This window comes from Amblyraja radiata, chromosome 14 (assembly GCF_010909765.2).
Source record: "Amblyraja radiata isolate CabotCenter1 chromosome 14, sAmbRad1.1.pri, whole genome shotgun sequence".
NCBI classification, from domain to species: domain Eukaryota; kingdom Metazoa; phylum Chordata; class Chondrichthyes; order Rajiformes; family Rajidae; genus Amblyraja; species Amblyraja radiata.
The window spans coordinates 7,642,491-7,665,092 of NC_045969.1; the positions used below are offsets into that span (position 1 = coordinate 7,642,491).

At 36.5% G+C, this 22,602-nt stretch overlaps 1 protein-coding gene across 12 annotated transcripts in view; it reads left to right on the top strand.

Moving 5' to 3' along the window:
* Positions 1–22,386, top strand: part of LOC116980315 (sodium/myo-inositol cotransporter-like) — a 36,789-nt gene extending 14,403 nt beyond the window's left edge. For 3 of the 12 annotated variants that reach the window (XR_004413928.1, XR_004413927.1, XR_004413926.1), the window contains 2 exons: positions 3,546–7,040; positions 15,924–22,386. Coding sequence is in view for 4 of the 12 variants with exons in the window: in XM_033032414.1 (XP_032888305.1) it covers positions 3,870–6,017 (2,148 nt within the window). In the remaining 8 variants the exon portion in view is untranslated. Of the gene's footprint in view, positions 1–3,545; positions 7,849–13,257 lie in introns of those variants that run through there. The other 9 variants (XR_004413931.1, XR_004413929.1, XR_004413930.1 and 6 more) reach the window with 9 other exon arrangements.
* The last annotated feature ends 216 nt before the right edge of the window (positions 22,387–22,602 follow it).

Genomic DNA, 22,602 nt, shown 5'->3' on the forward strand with positions numbered 1-22,602 from the left:
GCCATCTTTAGCTTATGCTTGTTTGGGGGCTAGTTCCCTTCGGTTTTCTCTTCAGCATATAAAAGGTATGCTCAATTGGGTTCAGATCGGGTGCTTAACTTGGCCACTCAAGAATTGACCATTTTATAGCTTTGAAAAACTCTTTTGTTGCGTTAGCTGTGTTTTGGGGATCATTGTCTTTCTGCAGAATGAACCGCCGGCCAATGAGTTTTGAGGCATTTGTTTGAACTTGAGCGGATAGGATGTGTCTATACACTTCAGGATTCAATATGCTACTACCATCAGCAGTTGTATCATTAATGAAGATAAGCGAGCCAGTACCTTCAGCAGCCATACATGCCCAGCCCATAACACCCCCAAAACTGTGTTTCACAGATCAGGTGGTATGCTTTGGATCTTGGGCAGTTCCTTCTCTCCTCCATACATTGCTCTTGCTATCACTCTGATATAAGTTAATCTTTATCTCATCTGTCCACAAGACCTTTTTCCAGAACTGTGGTTGCTCTTTTAAGTACTTTTTGGCAAACTGTAACCTGGCCATTCTATTTTTGCGGCTAAACAGTGGTTTACATCTTGCAGTGTAGCCTCTGTATTTCTGTTCATGAAGTCTTCTGCGGACAGTGGTCATTGACAAATCCATACCTGACTCTTGAAGAGTGTTTCTGACCTGTCGGACAGGTGTTTGGGGATTTTTCTTTATCTATATTACTAAAAGTCTGATCTTGACCACTTCCTGTTGTTCTGTATATTGATTTTAGAAAAAACGTTGCCACTTACGGCTGTGATTTCTGGCCATCTTACTCAGAGTCCCCCTCCGCTGCACAGAACAAGAGGATTTTTCCCATCGATGAAAAATAAAAGAGTTATTAGTGTTTAAAAAATGTTGATATTCTCTCTCCTGAAGGTTATGCCCCTTCCGAAGGGACTATCAAACCCGGAAGTGTTGGGTGCCTCAGTCAGTCTCTGCAAGATGGAGGAGTGAGAGGGTCACGTCTCTCATTCTGAGCTGTGCATAACACTGAACACATGTCTACTAAACTGAGTGGTTTTACTGACCTGTCAGTGCCATTAATGTGGTTTGAAAATATAGTTTGGAAATACTAAAGCTGTGTTGCCTTTGGTTTGGAAATGCTAAAGCTGTGTTGCCTTTGGTTTGGAAATGCTAAAGCTGTGTTGCCTTTGGTTTGGAAATGCTAAAGCTGTGTTGCCTTTGGATTGGAAATGCTAAAGCTGTGTTGCCTAATTAAAGTTGCCTTGCCTAATTAAAGTTGCCTTGCCTTCTATATAATTAAACGTCTAATCTTGACCACTTCCTGTTTGCACTTTATATTGATTTTAGAAAAAAACGCTACTACGTACGGCTGTGATTTTTGGCCATCTTTCTCAGAGTCCCCCTCCGCTCATCAGGTGCCGAGTATTTTTCCCATCGAGGAAAAATAAAAGAGTTATTAGTGTTTAAATAATGTTGAGATTCTCTCTCCTGTCAATCACGCCATGAAGGCCACGCCCCTTGAGGGGGGAGGGACTATAAAACCCGTGGGTGTGGCTCAGTCTGCAAAATGGAGGAGGGAGAGGTCACGACTTGCTGTCTTTAGTGGCCATACATCCTGCTTGAAATGGTATGAAACTGCTCTTGAATTTGATGGCCTTGCACCCTGCTTGAAATGGAATTTCAAGGAATAGCCGTGAGTCAACTGACAGCCAACCAGCCGTGAGTGAGTGAGCTGCCAGCACAACAGGCTTGAGTGACTAAGCCGCCAGCCGAAGAAGCCATTCGGCCCACAATGTCCATACTAGCCCTCTGGATACCAGTCCCTTCAGCCCACAACACCTATACTAGCGCTCCAGAAAGCCCTCCCCCTTGGATTTTGGAAAGCTTAAGGTTTGGCTGATGTCTAACAGTTTCTTGTTTCTCAGCCTCATAATGGCGTCTTTGACTTGAATTGGCACAACTTTGGTCCTCATGTTGATAAACAGCAATAAAAGTTTCCAAAGGTGATGAAATGACTGGAAGAAATACTAGGTGCTGAGAGCTCTCTTATACCTACATTAAGGAGGCATTCAAACACACCTGAGTAATTAAAAACACCTGTTAAGCCCTGTGTCCCAAACAGTATGGTGTCCTGAAATGGGGACTATGTATAAACACAGCTGTAATTTCTACATGGTGAAACCAAAATGTATAAAAATGGCCTTCAATAAAATCTGACAATGTGCGCTTTAACCACATGTGATTTTTTTGTATTACAAATCTCAAATTGTGGAGAACAGAGGCAAATAAATAAATGACGTGTCTTTGTCCCAAACATTATGGAGGGGACTGTAGTCACGTATGCCACAACCGCATATAATAATTGTAATTTTAACTGCTGTTTATAGAAATGGTGGTTTGAACCTGTAATACATCATGTGCATATATCTGTGGAAGCTTTTAAATCCAATTTAATAATAATAAATCTAAGAAAAATGTTGTTAAACCATTTTTAAAATTTCAAAGAAATAATGTTAATGAAATAGAATTAGGTCTCCTGCAAATTGCTTACCTAAAATAAAAATTCCTTGCACTTATATTCCTTTGATAAGGATATTTTGTTTTTTTGTTTGCATAAAGCCACTGGTTTGATAACTATCTTCGTTATTCCATTTTTATTTCCATCTCCTGAACCATATAATTTGAAGGTGTTTATTAGCACATTCTATTTCCTACATGTGCTGCAAAAGAATGCCATGAGATTTGTTTTACTATGGAATTGAAACTTGATGATAACAACGAACATGTCAGTATTTGTTACTATTGTTCAAAGACTGGTGGTGTCAGTAATCCAATTGAATATGGAGAATACTGTGTGTTGTTAGTATAATGTCCTCTCCCACAAATGACATGAATTCAACACATCACCAATTTGAGGTAAATAATTTTGGTGCTCTATTTTCACCATCAGTAGCATTGAATCTATTGAGCTTTGTTGAATGAGAGGTAATTGAGGTACAGTTCTACTGAACAACCTTTCCAACGCTAGAAACTAAATGTGATTTGTCAATCCTCCATTCAATGAAGTTTAAAGAAATTCTCATAAAATCAGTTTTTAGTTTTGGGCATGTTCAATCTATTGCATTCTTTCAAATGTTATCTCTGCTTTTTACTTCCCAATTTACCACCTCAAAATTGGAGCCTGACCTGCTTAATGAATTCAATATACTAATCCCCTTAGATAATGCCAGACTAAAAGCCAGAAATGAAAAGGAGAAGTTGACATGGAGCCCATTAAATCTTTATGGCAGCTTTCTTCGAAGTCGTTGGCATGCATGAACCCTTCAACATTGAATGCAAAATTTGAGTCAGTGTTGAACATTTTCTATAGTTTTATACCTTGACCATTAGAGTATCCCCTTTTATGTTTTTAAACCTTGTTTATTTTGTTATGTTGTGTTTCAAAATGTTGAAAGGCACTTGTATATTGGTTTTCAAGCCACTTTAGTTTTATTTATATAAGCCTGGTGAAAGTGTAATTCTAATACAGTCTTTTGTCTTTGCTGTCTTACAGGGTTGTAACTCTATTCCTCACTAGACCTGTCAGCATCAGCTAAGAAATTCAACACCAACAAATTAAGCACTGGCAGTCTTGTGGAATGCTACTATAAAGAGCATGAGAAATAGTCAGAAGTGAAGTTAACAAGATAATAGTAGTTGCGTTCCCAATATCTGTACAACTGGAATCCCATAATTTCGATCAGGGCAGAAACCAAAGGACAAAGTATTTTGCCATTCTGTATTGTTAATTCTCCCCCTTTTCTTTTGTCGCTTTCAACAGGATTGGTCATTGTCTTAATAACGTTTGTGGACTGAATTACATCTGTATTGTAACAAAATGTTTGGTTTTATGGAACCAGCTGATTTAGCTGTTGTAGGACTTTATTTTGTTCTTGTATTGAGTATTGGATTTTTTGTAATGTGGAAATCCAACAGAAGTACCGTGAGTGGGTACTTTCTTGCAGGACGCTCCATGACCTGGGTGGCAGTAGGTGCTTCATTGTTTGTGAGCAATATTGGCAGTGAACATTTTATTGGTTTAGCAGGATCTGGAGCAGCCAGTGGTTTTGCAGTGGGAGCTTGGGAGTTCAATGCAATGTTACTTTTGCAGGTATTAGGTTGGATCTTCATCCCAGTCTATATTAGATCTGGTGTTTATACCATGCCACAATACCTTTCCAAACGTTATGGTGGTAATAGAATAAAAATTTATTTTGCTTTCTTGTCCTTGCTACTGTATGTCTTTACAAAGCTTTCTGTTGATTTGTATGCCGGAGCACTGTTCATCCGAGCATCACTGGGTTGGGATCTATATCTCTCTATCATCATTTTGATTGCATTGACTGCAGTATTAACTGTCACAGGAGGACTTGTGGCTGTCATCTACACAGATGTTCTACAGGCCATTCTTATGATTGGTGGAGCTTTAACACTGATGGTTGTCGGTTTGGTCAAGGTTGGAGGTTTTGAGGAATTGAAACGAAAATACATGCTTGCCTCACCAAATGTTACTGGAATCATTGCTTCCTTCAATCTAAGTTCTACGAACACTTGCCGTATCCACCCAAAAGAAGATTCTCTGAAGATGCTGCGTGAACCAACTGATGAGGATATTCCTTGGCCTGGTTTTCTGTTGGGTCAAACGCCAGCCTCTGTTTGGTATTGGTGCGCTGATCAAGTCATTGTGCAGCGAGTCTTGGCAGCAAAGAACCTCGCTCACGCCAAAGGAGCCACTCTGATGGCTGGTTTTCTAAAGCTTTTGCCCATGTTTATCATAGTCATTCCAGGGATGATTTCCCGGGTTCTCTTTACCGATGAAGTTGTTTGCATTAATCCAGAACACTGCATGCAAGTATGTGGTAGCAGTGCAGGTTGCTCAAATATTGCTTACCCACGCCTGGTGTTGGGAATCTTACCTGTAGGTCTTCGTGGCCTCATGATGGCAGTCATGATTGCAGCCTTAATGAGTGATTTGGATTCTATATTCAATAGTGCCAGCACAATATTCACCCTTGACATCTACAAGCATCTTCGAAAGGCTGCCAGCTCTCGGGAACTTATGATGGTAGGTCGTTTATTTGTAGTTTTCATGGTGGGTGTAAGTATTGCCTGGGTTCCTATAATTATAGAGATGCAAGGAGGACAAATGTATCTCTACATCCAAGAGGTAGCAGGGTATCTCACGCCACCTGTGGCAGCAGTGTTCCTACTTGGTATTTTCTGGAAACGCTGTAACGAGCAGGGGGCTTTCTGTGGAGGGTTAGTTGCATCAATTTTGGGAATTTCTAGATTGATTCTTGCTTTTGTATATCATGTGCCAGAATGTGACCAGTCTGATACCAGACCAAGCTTTATCAGAAACATTCATTACATGTATTTGGCAGCAGCTTTGTTTTGGATTACCATCATTATAGCAGTCATAGTCAGTCTGCTAACTCCCCCTCCTTCCAGGGATTTGATTAGCACCACCACATTCTGGGCATTAAGAGACACAGAAATCATGCTACGTTGTCTTGGAGAAGAATCTGATAAATTAACAGAAAAAAGTGTGGCAAAATGTGATGATGATATCAGATGTGCAGAGATTTCTGATTGTAAACAAAAAGATGATGATTGTTCTCCACCAGCTGATCGAATAGAATTGGTTCTCTTAATGCCCGGACATGGTGATCCTAAATCCATGACTTTACATTGTAATGAAATTCTGTCAGCAAATGACTCTTTGGTAAATGGCCAAACAACGCCAGTGGACCAAATGGATCAAAGGGAAACTGAACTGAAAAGAAATATGTGGTGGAGATGTTTTGATCAGTGTTGTGGAATCAAAAGTTATAGCATGAAAAAGACAGCAAAAGATTCTGTAGAAAGTGAAATAGTTTGCTTACAAATGTTGCAAGAGAGTCCCAAAGTTAAATTGATACTAAATTTTGGTCTTTTTGTTGTTTGTTCTATTGGCATATTTATGTTTATCTATTTCTCTTTGTAAAATAAATGATTTTTTGTAATGATAATATTGTGTTCCACCTTCCCGGCCCTGAGTTGGTGATGCTTTTTGGTCCATTTTGGGAAAGATATACAAAGGAGTAAGGATGAGGCTTTAGTATCAGTTAATGTTTGTCACTGGTTAAATGAAGACACATTTATACATGGTGTTCATTGAATTATTTGTTTTGTTTGTGGCTTGTAAATAGTTTTAGATACTTTGTGACAAGCATGTATGTAGATATCCTTTTCATTTACTAATCATTTATCCATTTTCTTATTGCCTGTTAGAGTCTGGAATGATGTATTATATTAGGCTAGGGTGAATTTGAAGGACATGTTGAAGGAATCTGAATTGATTTTGGGTGCAGCAGAAATCCCAGAGCCAACATGTAACACCGCAAATTATTATTTTTTGATAATTAAATCCAGCCATCCACTTGTTCATAAAGGTTACTTTTTTTTCTTGTGTTGTCATCTAATAGAGAAATAGTGTTGCTGACAATGAACTTTGAATTAGCAGACTTATAAGAGATTAGTATTTGGTGAGATGAACGTCAAATTGGATTTTTGGGGGGAGGATCATTGGATTATAATGCATAAAATAGATGACAACTACTTGTGTTGAACAGGATTTGCTTAGAACTAGCTACTTCATTGTCATAATGCCTTTCTGAAAGTTCGCATCAGGTTATAGTAAACTAACTACCTAATTGTGTGAATCACAAAAGTATTATCACTATTATTTGCTTTAATTACATCCCTACTTTTGAACTTTCCTCCTTTCTTGGGTCATTGATTGTGTCTTTTTTCAGCTCTGTGCCCTTGATTCATGGGATTCGCTGCTTCAATATGACTACTACCTGTGGACGACACCACAATAGCATTTGCCAAAGTCTCAAGTAACACTTTGTTCTCCAGGATTTAACTGTAGAATTGAACATGACTCGGAACTGAATCATCTTCCATTTCCTCTAGCTTGGTACCAACCTAACCAAATCAAACACAATCAGCACAGATTCAAAAGGTGTGTTTCTGGATGAATCTATCAAAACCATCCCTCACTGCACATGTACTACTATTTAGTAACCTTGTCCAAGATTCAGATTAGTTTCCACAAGTATATAAATGACTCCTAACTTGTGACCAATTCATCAACTCTTTGGTGTCTCTGTGCTCATGTAACAATAATTATTTCTTATGGGAGCCCCATCCTTCTCTGCCATGGCAACGTCTTCTTTGTGTAAAGTCAGATCAGATTTACTGGTATTTTGTAGAATTTGAATGATAACTGATCCCAAGCAACACTTTAAAACCTACTATCCATTTGTCATTTAAGATTATTTACTTATATCCCTGAATAGTTTTCACAGAAGGCCTTATAAGTAAGGCTCAATTATTGCAAAGTTGTTCTTGTGTGTATACAATTCTCTAGTTACAATTAAGTTGCCCTGAATTTCAAAAACTTATACCACAGTTTTATTTGCACATTATTCCCTATTTCCTGATTTCTTGTTACTCCTTAATCAAGTTTATAGTAGTTTATTGGAAAATACTTCACATTCACATTCTTATCTCACTGTACTGGATCCTGCAATTTCAGAACTCATAAAAACATAGGTCTTATCACATTTGGCTCTACTTGTTCCATTGGTTCTGATTTCTGAGCATTCTGTTGTATTTGCTTTGCATCTCCATCTATTTTACACATGGAAAATGTCCTTAAACTCCATTCCTTTGGTCAGGTCTTCTGTGCTGTCTCTTAATTCCTCAGTGTTTAAGAAGGAACTGCAGATGCTGGAAAATCGAAGGTAGACAAAAATGCTGGAGAAACTCAGCGGGTGAGGCAGCATCTATGGAGCGAAGGAAATAGGCAACGTTGCCTATTTCCTTCGCTCCATTGATGCTGCCTCACCCGCTGAGTTTCTCCAGCATTTTTGTCTACCTCTTAATTCCTCAGCATTTGTTCATGTCAACTATTTGCGAGGCACTGTGGGACATTTACTATAAAAGTACCGAAGAGACTAATTATTATAAAAGTATTCATAACAGAACAAAATTCAGTTGCAATTAAGTTTGGCTTCTGCTAGTTGATATTTGAATATGCAGTGTGCAAATATAGGGCCACGAGTTCACAATGCTTTTTGCATTAACTGTTATCCCAACATTATCTATTATTCCAAATGTAATTGAATTTTTTTGGGACTAAAATTAAAAGATTTAACGAGGGAGCTATGAATAAATTGGTTATCAACAGCCTCTGTTCATGAAAATAGTTTCTCACACAGTGAAAGTCCATGTATTTTCCGAATTATATTGTTTTCCATTGGAGGGTGGGGCGTGGGCAGTTAATGGTAGGAGAAGGTGCAGTTGCTTGTGTGAATGTTGGAGCCAGGAAGAGGAATATAAAATTGTTTCTATAGAGCAACTTTATCGTACAGTGACATATCCAATATAGCACTATGTACAATGAACGCACAGTAATCCTGCATACTGAAAATTGGTCACAGTACATTTGAGTATAATTTTAATAGTTAACAGCCTTTTGAACTAGCTGAGTATAATAGATTTGGAAACGATTGATCATTAATTTTAACATTTTAAATGAGAAATTGAATGTGGGCTGAGATTCTATTTTACTGACTAAATGTTTGAAAGAAAACAACGAAAATTAATGGTCAGGATTGGGTATCAGATGTCATTATACAACACAAGTTAAGTGTATTGCAAGGAAGAAGATGGGAGAAATGTCAAAGTTAATATCTCCGTGAATTATGGGCAAACATGAACATTCCCTGTGTTGTATGTATTCGGTATAGGCATTAAATTTCAAATGGTTACAACCTACACTGTTGCATCATGTGCAAGGACCCTTTTTATCTGAAGAGTTTACTTTTTCAAAAAAAATTGCAAGCTCTTGGAGTCTGTGATTGAGATACAGAGGCTGTCCAATCCTTTATAACCGTTTAAGCCACATTAATCCTCACACTATCACAAGGATTAATAATTCAAAATTTTCTGCAATAGAAAATTTAGTTTTTTGATCCTTGCAACTCATAAAATGAACCCCATGTCAGAGGCCTGGCACACAGCATTGATTTGACAGGTCCACCTAAATGAAATAAGGTGGATAAATGTTATTTAGTTCATTTAATGTAGTAAATTTTGCACTGTACTTTTTGCATGTTTTTGTTTAGGTATCTTCAGTATTAATGTGGAATTGTGCCTAAATGTGACTCGTGAGGTACACGTGTTAAAAATGCAATCCTACTTCTGACTTACAGAATTAGACTTCATGTTGTATTTGTGTTTCACAACAAACATTTTGGTCAGACTTATAGGCCAAACTGGGTTGCTTCTATTTTGCCAAACTCTTACAAAATTGGGACAACCATGGCTTCCAATGTCAGTACAAGTAAATGTGAAAGAATTGTGTGGTGGGGCAATAATAATGTTCTTGCCAAGCAATGAGTCTTCTGGTATACTTTAATAATTTCTTATGCTTTTTGGACATTATTTAATACACCACAATGAATTTATCGAGCTTGGCACAAGTAGGATTTGGTAATTTTTAGAATAGGTTAGTGCGATTTGATATTGGATAATATGATAAGTTGACCAGGAAACGTATTTGGTGGCATTGCAGCATTAATGGCATTCAGTAAGATGGGTAAAAGTTTGTATTTTGCTAAATTGCCTTTATAAATAGGTTTCGGAATGCTTTGCCGTTAGAGAGAGAGAGAGAGAGATGGTTGCACTAGTTTATAATGGCAGAGCTAATCACCAAGTCTTGGATTGGAAGAGCCTGGTAGTTATTTTGTTAGACTTTATGTAATGTGCTTTTTTTTAAATAGCTTTTTCGGACATTACCAATTTGTTTTGCATCTACCCTTTGTACTATTTGCAGTGGAACTGAGTCCTCATTCTCATTGACCCCAGCCCAATGCATAACTCTCCTTTACATCCTCCCCTCCTCCCTGCCCGTTAAAGGCACAGTAAATTTCCCCTTGTAATCAGAGGTAATCAGTCTGAAGAAGGGGCTCGACCCGAACCATTCCCTCCTGACATGCTGCCTGTCCCGCTGAGTTACTCCAGCATTTTGTCTACCTAACGTATCTCTAAATTAGTTAAACTGTTCAAAACCCATTAACAAAGTACCATATTGGTACTGAACATATGGATCAAGATGCCTACTCTAAGTTAGCCTGGGGTTAATAACGTTCTGACTACATCTTTTGAAGGATGGCCTATTGAACAGCGTGACAGACATTTAAAATTCCCTCCATCATTCTAGACTACAATTAAAATGAATCACATCAGATTCCTTAAAATGTCATGTAATCAGTGTTTGCCATACAAGCACTTTCATTCACTTTACAATGGAAAGCTTTCTGATCATTATTTTAAAAGGCCAGAGAGTCCATCATTTTGGATTGTACACTCTTGGTTAATGACAGTATTTGTATCATTGAACACACCATAGTCTCTGATAGTTTGTTTGAGATTAGCAGCACTGCAACATATAAATGAAATATGCGAGTTAGTTGAATGTGTCAGCATTTAATCCCTGAAATAAAAGACCTAAATGCTTTCTATAAAATAGGAAGCATCAAACTTCTTGTAACGTACATTATACCTGGCTGCTAATCAAAGATCTAGTCTGAACACTGGTTCAAGTTTGGTCAGCGTGGCTACAGAGGATACATTACAAATGCATTAATCCATCTGGATTATTTGCATTATAGTCTAATGAGTAATCTTAAGCATTGTAGTTCTCTCACATTGCATGTGCAAGATTATCCACCTGAATTTAAAGGAAGTCCATTGTGCATAAATAATATGCTGTTTGCTATCTTTTAGTATACCTTTTATCTAGAGCACTTACCAGAATGGCAGGAATGTATGAGCTACAGTGCCCTCCATGATGTTTGGGATAAAGACCCATTACTTATTTATTTGCCTCTGTACTCCACAATTTGAGATTTGTAATAGAAAACATGTGGTTAAAGTGCACGTAGTCAGATTTTAATAACGGCCATTTTTATACATTTTGCTTTCACCATGTAGAAATTACAGCAGTGTTTATACACAGTCGTCGTCCCCCCCCCCCCCTATATTTCAGGGCACCCTAATGTTTGGGACACAGCAATGTCATGTAAGTAAAAGTAGTCATGTTTAGTGTTTTGTTGCATATCCTTTGCATGCAATGACTGCTTGAAGTCTGTGATTCATGGACATAACCAGTTGCTGGGTGTCTTCTCTGGTGATGCTCTGCCAGGCCTATATTGCAGCCATCTTTAGCTTATGCTTGTTTTGGGTGCTAGTCCCCTTCAGTCTTTTCAGCATATAAAAGGCGTGCTCAATTGGGTTCAGATCGGGTGATTGACGGCCACTCAAGAATTGACCATTTTTTAGCTTTGAAGAACTCCTTTGTTGCTTTAGCAGTATGTTTGGGATCATTGTCTTGCTGTAGAATGAACTGCCGGCCAATGAGTTTTGAGGCATTTATTTGAACTTGAGCAGATAAGATGTGTCTATACACTTCTGAATTCATTATGCTATTACCATCAGCAGTTGTATCATCAATGAAGATAAGTGAGCCAGTACCTTCAGCATCCATACATGCCCAGACCATAACACCCCTACCACCATGTTTCACAGATCAGGTGGTATGCTTTGGATCTTGGACAGTTCCTTCGCTCCTCCATACTTTGCTCTTGCTATCACTGATATAAGTGAATCTTCATCTCATCTGTCCACAAGACCTTTTTCCAGAACTGTGGTCACTCTTTAAAGTACTTCTTAGCAAACTGTAACCAGGCCATCCTATTTTTGTGGTTAAGTGTTAAAAGAGCCTCTATTTCTGTTCATGAAGTCGTCTGCGGACAGTGATCATTGACAAATCCACACCTGACTCCTGAAGAGTGTTTCTGATCTGTCGGACAGGTGTTTGGGGATTTTTGTTTATTATAGAGAGAATTCTTCTGTCATCAGCTGTGGAGGTCTTCCTTGGCCTGCCAGTCCCTTTGCGATTAGTAAGCTCATCAGTGCTCTCTTCCTTCTTAATGATGTTCCAAACAGTTGATTTTGGTAAGCTTATGGTTAGGCTGATGTCTCTAACAGTTTTATTCTTATTTCTCAGTCTCATAATGGCTTCTTTGACTTTCATTGGCACAACATTGGTCCTCATGTTGATAAACAGCTACATGGTGAAACCAAAACGTATAAAAATGGCCTTTAATAAAATCTGACAATGTGCACATGTGATTTTTTTTTCTATTACAAATCTCAAATTGTGGAGTACAGAGGCAAATAAATAAATTATGGGTCTTTGTCCCAAGCATTATGGAGGGCACTGTAGCTAATTGCTTGTGATAATGGGGATTTCTTGCTTTTCAGCTGGCCGATTCTTAAAGCAGCTGAGCCAGTATATAAATGTGTACTCCTTGCGTGTGGCTATTTTTAGGAATTTTATGGCTACAAGTTTTAGGCTGTTTCCATCAAAAGAAGTTTCTGTCATAATAATATTATTAATCATAGAAAAAAGCTATAATAAATCCAGTGGGATGGTCTGTTTGATCAAGTTTATAGTTGTATGCATAAGTACGATGAGATACAGGTGCTTGCTTGCTTGCAGCATCACAGACACAAAGACCTGTTGGTAGTCAGTTTAAGTCAAAAGAGACTGCTCTTCCCAAACAGCACCTAAGTCTCCATTAGCTGTCTGAAGAAGGAAAGTTTAGGGTTACTTCCGCCACTACTAATATTCTTCTGTGGTATACCAGCCATTTGTTTGGATCATAGTTAAAATCGGTGCATCATTGAGATCTCCTAATGAGAGGCAAGCCAACAGTTTATTGTATAAGAATCATGGTTTGAACAGTCAGGTGGTCTGATTTGAACTAATTTTGGTTCGTAGAACTTCATAATTTATTGGTGGGATTAATTCAGTACAAATTGGTTATATAATACCAATTGTGCCACTTAACTATGGAACCATTTGATAAGGTTAATGGGTACACTCTTGCATTGAACTGGACATTTTATAATGACCTTGGTGAATTTAACCAAATGTTGGTCTTTATTGTGGAATTTTAAAATAGTGCTAGATCACAAATTGATAGGTTCTTGGTCCCTTAGATCAGCAGTTCGCAGATGGTTATGGTTTTTAGATTTAACTCTACAATATAATATGGCAGAGCCTGCTTATCAGTGATAGTGTACTATTTTCTCCATCCATACAGGTTCTATTCCAGTATTGACATGATCCAGGTGTGTACTTGCATGCGAGTTGTGTTCATTGTTGCAATGGTAATGTTAACTTTCTCTGAGTGCTTCAGTCATCTTGACCCTAAATTCTTTATTGGGTAAATCAAACTCAAGCATTTGAGGATTTTTTTTTTAACATAAAACAATCTTCAAAGGCCTAATGGGCAAGTCCAGTAAGAAACCAAAATAATGATTTGCAAGCAATTCTTAGTCTATTTGGCTTGTCTTGCTGGATGCACTTCAACTTGAAGCATGAGTATCAGAGATGGAGTTTTGGTAAGATACGTTTCTTACCAGAAGGAGATTGAATGCATTGGTCTCAGGTAAGGCAGAGCACCTCCTCTGATTTTTATGGAACAGAATCTTATAACGAGCATGGGAACATATTTCCCATGAATTATTGAATTTTCCTTGAAAATTAACCTATTAGGAAATTATCTTCTAATTGAAGCTGCATCAATGGCATTCTTCTGCCAGATTAAGAATAAGATGGTAGTTAGTGGTATATCGCATAGGTTGATTCCCACATTAATAAGAGATTTGTTGTAGCTGAATTGTTGTAAGAGAGTTAAGTCTGTGTCGGATCAACTAAATTCCTTGATTTCAGCTGTTCCTATGCTCGTAGATTTATTTTAATATTGGTGCTTTATGCTCAAAACCTTTGGCTTAAAGAAAAAATGAAAAATTTAATGGATTGCATTGCCTTGTTTTGCTGGTTACTGCTAGATTCAACCCTATATTTGCAGACCTTCCAATCTATTTTGTGGATGGGTAATGCAGCCAAATTTGGGGCCACTTCAGAGTCTTAACTTGCTTGGTTTGTGACAAATTCTTCACACATTCTGTTTGAATCATACATACACTGTAACCTCGCTATAACAAACTTGCAAAGTACCATCAAATTGGTAAGTAGGAAGGTTTGGCTTGGAAGAAACTGGTGGTTTAGGTACTGCAGGCATAAGAGTGAATTCTTATATTTTCAATTTGAGTACCACATTTAATTTGTTTTTTTAAGCCCAAAATTTCTTCATTTTGTTAATTGAATACAGTTACTTTCTTACAGCATTCTGCATATTGCTTCCAGCTGGTGCTGAAAGACGACCAGTGCTGCGTAGCTAATCATACAGTTAATACATTGGTCCCATGAATCTTTGAAATAAGCTTAAATATTTTCAATAGGATTATTTGATTACATTGATTATTTGTTGAAATCTTTCATAAGGACATAAATTGTGGACTCAATGGCAGAAGTATGAAGGGGAGATGATATAGGAGAAACTTTAATCACTGAAAATGAAGAAATCTTTTGCTTAAAAATTAGGCATTGCTTTTTTTTGCATAAAGGCAGAAAATGCATTTGATCTGGTATGCAATAATATTGGTTCAGAAATCTTCAGAATTTTAATTGTACAAAGGATTTTGATTAATTTTAGGGAACATGATTCAATGAACACCCAAAATTAACAAAAGTTTGTTCCAGCGAGTTATACAATGTACCAGTAAACCAATGGGAAGTCTATTTACTTCAAATTTAAGTAGGCATTCAGAAATGACGACTAGTTGGAAGGTCTGGGTTTAAGAGATAACACACAATGCACGCAAGCCAACCTCTAGCTTTTTAAAAATATGCTTAATTTGTGAAAACACCATTAAATTAAATTTTATTCTAGTCAATCTCCTATGAAATGCTATGCTAGTTAACTTTACAATTTTATTAGGGATTTTAGGGTAAAAATAGATCTGTAACTGCAGATTTGTGTGCTTTCCTTTTGGAGTTCAAAGCTTGCCATGTGTCAAACAAAAAGTTTGAGCATAATCTTTTTCATCGCAGTAAACCTAAATTCTGTAAATGCAGAAGATTGTATTACTAAATTAAGCTGATTTGATGAGGCTCAAAATATTTGTGTTCTGCTGTAATTTGTGTAGAGTTTAAGGGTAAGAGACTATTTTGTGGATACAATTGGAGATCTTTTATTGAGAGGGAAAGTGCACAAAGAAGCCATGTTTGTCAAGTTCTGGAAATTATTTGCATGACCTGCATTTTTTGGCATTCCACAACCAGTTAAACCTTCGAAGAAAGGTTCACCATAAATCGGCACGGTTGCACTTTGTTTTTGGTAAAATACTAAATTTTCCTTACTGATTTGTAACTGATCCATTAGAGCATTAATTTAAAAAAGAGCCATATTGATCTGCGCTGTATGTATATTCCATCATACTGTAGAGAGATGGATGCCACAAAGATTTTTCTAATATCCTCTATTTAAACTGCATAGAGGCTAGATGGTTTTGCATTCCTTTTAATTCTAGATTGATGAAGAGGTGACAGTCAGACCAAAGAATTTGTTTTTGATTCAGTATTTACCCAATAGAGGCATTACCTTTATATCAGTGAGAATCTGTTGTTTACATGCTATTATGCTTTTTGAGCAATGGTTTGTATTAGTGATTTGGGTATACAATTAGTGTGCGCTCGTTGACAGACATTGTTCAGTCACCTGGCTTTAACTGGTTTGGAGTGTCTTTGATACTTATATTTATCTAGGCCAGAGTGATATTGATTGGCTGAGCAGTTTTAATGTTCCCTTCAAAGTTGTTTTGACAATTGTTCATAGTACAATGGTATCTCTTTTACTTTCAGGGCAAATATATGTGGAGACTCTGAAGCCATACCAGGAAGTGCTTTGAAATCCAAGCTACTCATTAAAATTTTAAGACCAGGAAACACAAACCAATCACAATCCTCTGACACAAAATAATTAAACACAATTTCCATTGTGGAAATTAATTCTATATATAAAAAGATTACATGGAACCAAGTGTTCCTGGGAAATCAAATACCTACAACCAATAGGTGCAGCTTCCCTGGTTTTTTTGTATCCCTTTTTAAACATTCCATTCAGGATTAAAACCAGTATAGACTAGTATCATCTCTAACACTATTACTCCATGCACAAATATAACTGTGCTCTTACAATTGGATGCCCAGAAACTCTGCCATTAACCATCTGATGTCCATATCATGACAGTTTAGTTGATTTTTCCAACAGCAATTTACAATTTTTAATACATTTTATGATTGATCCACTTTGCATTTAGTTAGCACTTTACAGGATTGTTGAGAAACTGGCATTCTGTCACCTGAGCAAACCTTTATGAATAGATATTTAGCTGTTCTCCATTTTTCGCTCATTCTGACATCTGATTAATGAACCACAGTACATTGGACCATTTGTCTTATGGCTACACATTCCTGTGAAAAATTGCTGCTTTCGTTTTGCGCTGCCTCTATGGAGGTAGGTAATGTAGTTTATTCGATATTGAGGTTCTCTTGACTCTTAAAGTGATACCAAATTAATTCAAGTCTGCATATTTTTAGAAAATGATAAATTTCAGATTGGACATTTACTGCTTTTTAATGTTAGTTTATTATGCTTATTCTTTACTTAAATAGTATTTAAAACTTGCATGTGGAAGACAGAAAGAGACAGTACCAAATCAGTTACTGGAATTACATTTTGTGGATTTTAATTAAAAAAATTATATGAGCCTTTAACTTTCAAAAACAGTTATATTACATGTATGTTGCCTCGCAACAAAGATTGAGAATAGTGTAATAAACCAAGTGAGTTAGTCAGAAGAAAAGAATGACAGTTGGTTATTTAGACTGGCAATATCAGGTGCTTCTTTTGAAACTGAGCTGGTTTGATTTTTATCAATTGGTCACAATGTTAACAGATATGCTTCAGTTTACAGTATGTGGGGATCAGTTCTTGCGTATATTCTACAGGTTTGCATTATCCAGAGCTGATTTAGAAGCAGACTATATATGGTGCGTTGATGCACAAAAGGAACAAGAATAACACAAAGGTCAGACATTCTCCAATTTCTTTGGCAGATCTATAATTCGTGACTTGCAGCCTGACTGGTTGGGTGGGTTGATGCATGCATGTGTCTTGCATTTAATTTTGTCTGAATTGGGTGGGGGGGGGGGGGGGGGGGGGGAATGGGGGTTGGGAAAAGCGGGGTGTGTGATAGGGGAAAGGGTGAATCATTCTTATTGCTATATCTGTGTTTAAGTGGTGTTCAATCCTTGACCTACTCATCTAGATTACGACTGGAGCAATTGTTAGGACACTTTAACTGTCCTAAATGGTCCAGGTTAAGTATAGTATAGTTGTATAGTGTTCATTATCTTAAACACTATTCGTTAATCTCCACTGGAAGTGCAGAGTTGATGGTGAGTGGGAAATTGGCCGTGACATGTTTCTTTGAGGTAGCCTGCTGAACTCGACTGAAATAATTGAAAACCTTCACTTGGATGAGATAGAACAATGGTGCATCTAACTTGTGGAACCATATCTACTGTTTGGAATTAATCTCTCTGGAAGCGACAAGGAGGGACAAATTTGACAGGGAAATTAAGGTACATCGTAAACGAAGGTATATCATAAGTTAGCTCGTGATTAGTAATTAGTTAGTGCTACATCGTTACGTCTAAAGGGGCTATGAAGACTGGGATGGTAGATTATTGGCAGAAATAATATTTTTAAGTATCAATGATAGTTATTAAACATGGAGAATGAGTTAGGTAGGAATATTGCAGTCAATGAATGATGGAAGGTGATACTTTTAAGATTGAGATTGCACATGTATTCAAAGTTTAAAAAAAACGAAATTTGTGATCTATTGTGTTGAAATCTGGATTAAGCACCATAAGAGAAATTGGTTTTACCACAGCTGTTGCATGGAATGGAAAATTATTCTGAGTAAGGGATGGAGTTAAAGAGCGGAGATAAAGAATAAAATAGAAATTATGGCATCTTGAATAAGATTTATTTGCCAAAGACATTGATAAATGTTTGCACTTGAAGCTTTTGATGATGATAAATGTGCATGGGGAATTGAGTCTAGGATGCTGAAAACTAATGAGCAGTAAGTTTTAGAATTCTGCAGAGCATTGTTGTGATTTGAATGTTAATTACACTATTCCAAAACATTGTGGAGGAGAGCGCTATGTAAAAATGGGGTAAATTTTTTTGATGCAATTGTTCATTATAAATATCCAGGGAATTTGAAGCAGTTAACAATGAGGATGCATTTTGAAAGTATTTGGTTATGACAAAAAAAAACTTCTCATCTTATTGGTAAGCTATAACAACTGTGTATGTAATATTCTGTGCTGTTCCGTACACTCCAAATGGATATTAATGTCTTGGAAAGAATGGGTTGCCTGGTGTGTAATGGAGGAAGGATATAATTTAAATTAAAGGAAAGACATTGGAGTCATTACCAACTAGGTATCTCAAATCCTGAAAAACAAGGACTTGGGATTTAAGAGTTGCTGTTATCTGGAATATTATCTTTAAATGTCCAGTTAAAATTTCCTGCCTGCTCTATATATTGCAATTGTTGATTGGATGTTATCAACATCCCTTGTAATTGATTGCATATAGTAGCATATAATGCATATCGTATACTAGTAGCCATCAACTGTACTACCCTTTTCTTTGCTCCCTTTCTTGGGCAGTACATTAGTTTCAGGGTTTTGATCCTTGTCTATTACTGTTCTAAGATGAAACGGTGAAGACCTCAGAAAACACCAGTATTATGTCCTTGCACTATGCTTAATATATGTGTGAGATAGGCTCAATTTTTTTTTAAAGACCTGGCTTAGTTTTTCCAAAAATAGGGATTTATGGTTTCTATAAATGAAAACCTATATTAATCTAGCACTCCAAAATATTATTAGATCGGTTGGGTCCAATGAAAAGTGGACAACTAATGGGGGTTCTGCTGCTAGAATTTTCATACCCTGAAATTTCAACGCGGGAACTATTTATCAAGGAGATAAATTGTACCCATTTACGTGACTGAAAATTGTTTGTGGCTAGTTGGCGGGGGGGGGGGGGGGGGGTTGGACAAAGTGCTTTTTCTGTTTTATTAATGTGTGTTTGCTTCTGTTAAAAATATTAAGGGTCCATTTTTTCTGTTTGTGCTCAACAGAAAAAATGCATTATGCAAATTAATTGACCAAATTTGTCATGCTTGAATGTTATCAAGAAAAACATTTTTTTACACTAGGCCTCATCATTCATAGTTGTTTAATCTGCCTTCAACTGAATTTCAACATTAGACTGAAATCAATGCAAATTTTAATTCTGGGCTTTGATTTGTTTTCTTCCTCTCCTCACCACCATCTCCAAACAAACTTTTTGTAAACAAGAGATCCAAGGCCCGATTCTTAAGAGACTATCTCTTCAAACCTATCATGGTTTTTAGATTGGCTTAGTTGGTAACATTCTTCACTTTAAAACAAAAGATTATGGGGTTAGGTCTTTGGTTTGATATTGAGAGATGTCTTCCTGTTGTGAGGTTATGCTGTTATCACATCTACTTCTTCAGATGAACATTCTTACAGTAATATTCACAATAGAAATAAGGCATTCTCCCTGTGTTCCTCGCCATCATCATTAAATCAAACAGCATGTATATCTCACTTGCTATATGTGTGATTTTGCTGTACTACCATCTGTTTAATGGTGGTGACTATTGTATTTAGGAATATTTGCAAATGCAGAAGATTATTAAGCTTTTTAGCAGTAAACCAGGCTTTTCCCTGCACTTTCCATCAAAAATATGCAATCTGGCAGAAGAGAGATGGCAGTTACGTTTGGTTACCAGGTATTTGGTTAGCTTTTCAACGTCCTTTACATAATATACTGGGCACAGTACAGCAAAATTAAAATTTGTACGTATGCATGGATAAGTTGTGTGTACAAGAAAAAATGGGCCCTTAATAGAGTAGAATTATGTTTCTGTAATTGCAACATGGAGTGTTAATCAAGCTGATTATTGTAAAAATTCATTGTAATGAGATGTACTTTCTGTTGTTAAAGTTTTCAAAAAACCTTGTCTTTGAGGAAAATAGTATGTTGTGTAACTTTAATTTCATGTGTATTGTAAAATGATATTTGCCATTTGATGTATTTTATTATACCCTTCTGTATCTTGTTATTCTGTGTGAAGGCAGTACTTTCTTTTGATTCAGTTTCAAACTGGACACTACAGTTGAGAGAATAGCCATGCGAGGCTCCATCATGAAAATTACTTGTTGTTGCTGCTTGGGTACTTGATCAGGGGTCCGTCTCAGCTCCATTAATTGTTGTCAATGTGCTACCTAATTTTTCTTTTATATTAATGTTTATTGCTTGACTCTCATGTAAAGTATGGAATTGTTTTTTGGTGTGTGTTACTGTTGGCAAAAGCAATAAACCCACTTTGGTGCATTTGTATTTAAGAGAATAGAATAAGCACAGAGACGGATCAGAAAAATGCATAATGTTTCGTCATTTTTCATTCTCTTGACCTTCTGTGTCTTTTAAATTTCAGAATCATTTGTCAAGATCCATCTTTTAAAAAGAGAATGTGTACACAGTCTGAAGGTTCCCATTTGAAGCATCTGGCATCCAGGAATTGAATGGAATAAAGTGAATATTGGTTTATAAAACAATTTGAAAATCCCATCTAAGGTAGTTTATCCTCCTTGCCCCAGCCTAGTGGCCATGAAATTTTACATGATAACTTATTCAAAATTATGTCCAAATATGTCAACTTGGTGTTCAGCAGGTGCATTGAGTTCCCTTCTGTTTATTTATTTTTCTATATAAATGGTACAATACAAATGCCCTCTAAATTAAAGATAATTTCATCCCATATTGTCTGTAATAGACAGTATAAAAATGTGATCAATAGACTGCATGCACCATTTGTTAGATTCCACCTTTTACATTAGCAAGAGGGCTGAGTGCAGCCTGACTTGTCATCGCAGTTGAGGATTCAAACTCCTGCCAGGAAAAAGTGCATTATATTTAGACATAATTTTGGACACACAATAGTTTTATAATAGTATAAATATCATCTGAAATTGATATGTCTTGTACATCACCAAGATTTATACACTTCATATTATAGCATTGAATTACCACTTTTATATTTGAAGTAATTCCTTGATAGTATGGAATATTGTGGTGCTGGATAAGGCAGATCAGTTTCAATGTTGCCTAAACATTGCAAGCATTTCTACACTTTTAAAACTATCATCTTTTTAAATTATATTTAAACATATTAAGTTAATGAATGGCAACAGAAGTGTCACATTTTGCTCTACAGGATTTTTTTCCCCACACACACACGTGACAGGTGATACCTCAATTCAGACCACTTCTAAAATGCATTCCAACATGAAGTGGTTGAACAATTTGGTGAGGGGAGGGGGAATACTATTAAAAGCTATGATCTCTTAATTGGAATTTTAGCGTTAAAGGGTTGAATCTTTATAAATCATTTACTGGCTCAAAACATTCCACAAACGTGTTTCCATTGTGAACCCATCTTTAAGAACTTGAGCCAGTTGCAAAATACTTTTTTCTGTATTTATTCTGACTGGTATCCACTCAGATTTGATGAGTCTTTTTTTAAAAACATAAGACAATTTGATAGCAAACAAGTTCAAATTAAAACTCGTTAAACTCAAAAGGAAATGCAGATTTTAACTAATTGAATTTTTCAAAATTTACGTGGAAAAGTCTGAGAATCATCAGTTCCTTGGCTGATTTTAATTTTAAAGATTAATAGGAAAATCTTTGGAGAGCACAGCCCAACTATGTGGCATGTTAGGGAATGACAATCTCTTAATAAAAGGTTATGGGGTGTAGCAACAGTATGCCCAATAATTTGAGTAAATGAAATCATTTTAACTTCACTTGGGTGTTTGTGTGTGTGAGAGAGTCTCGGAGAGAGTGTACGATTTTCCTAAGTAATTGCTTCACATATGATCAAGAATGGGAGCCTCCAGAGAAAGTACATCCAGACCTTTTTTTTAAAAATTAAAGTATGTATTGTGAAATTCCACGTAAAGTGGATGGAACAGCATTCAAGAATAATGTTCATACTCGTGCAGTTTACTTAGATATGTGAACCTGAAAACTTTGTAAACATAAAAGTGCTGATACTTTAACATTTTCTTGCTGTTTCAATGTTATTCTTGAAGTATTTTGTTTTGCTGAACTATAAACTAATAAAGTTCAAGTTACATATTGAAATATTGTTTATAATTCTTTTAACAAGTATCGTGGATTTTTAAAAGTTTAGAGTGCCACACTAGCAATGTAAAAAACTGCAAAAGTTGATTAAAAACTAGCTGCAAGGTGCTTGTTTGTATTTCCAGAAATCGTATTATGCTAAATTCACAGTGGTAGCTGCCTAATGATTTGATGTATTGAGTGTTCAGTCTCCTAGGAACTTGATGGATGTAGAAT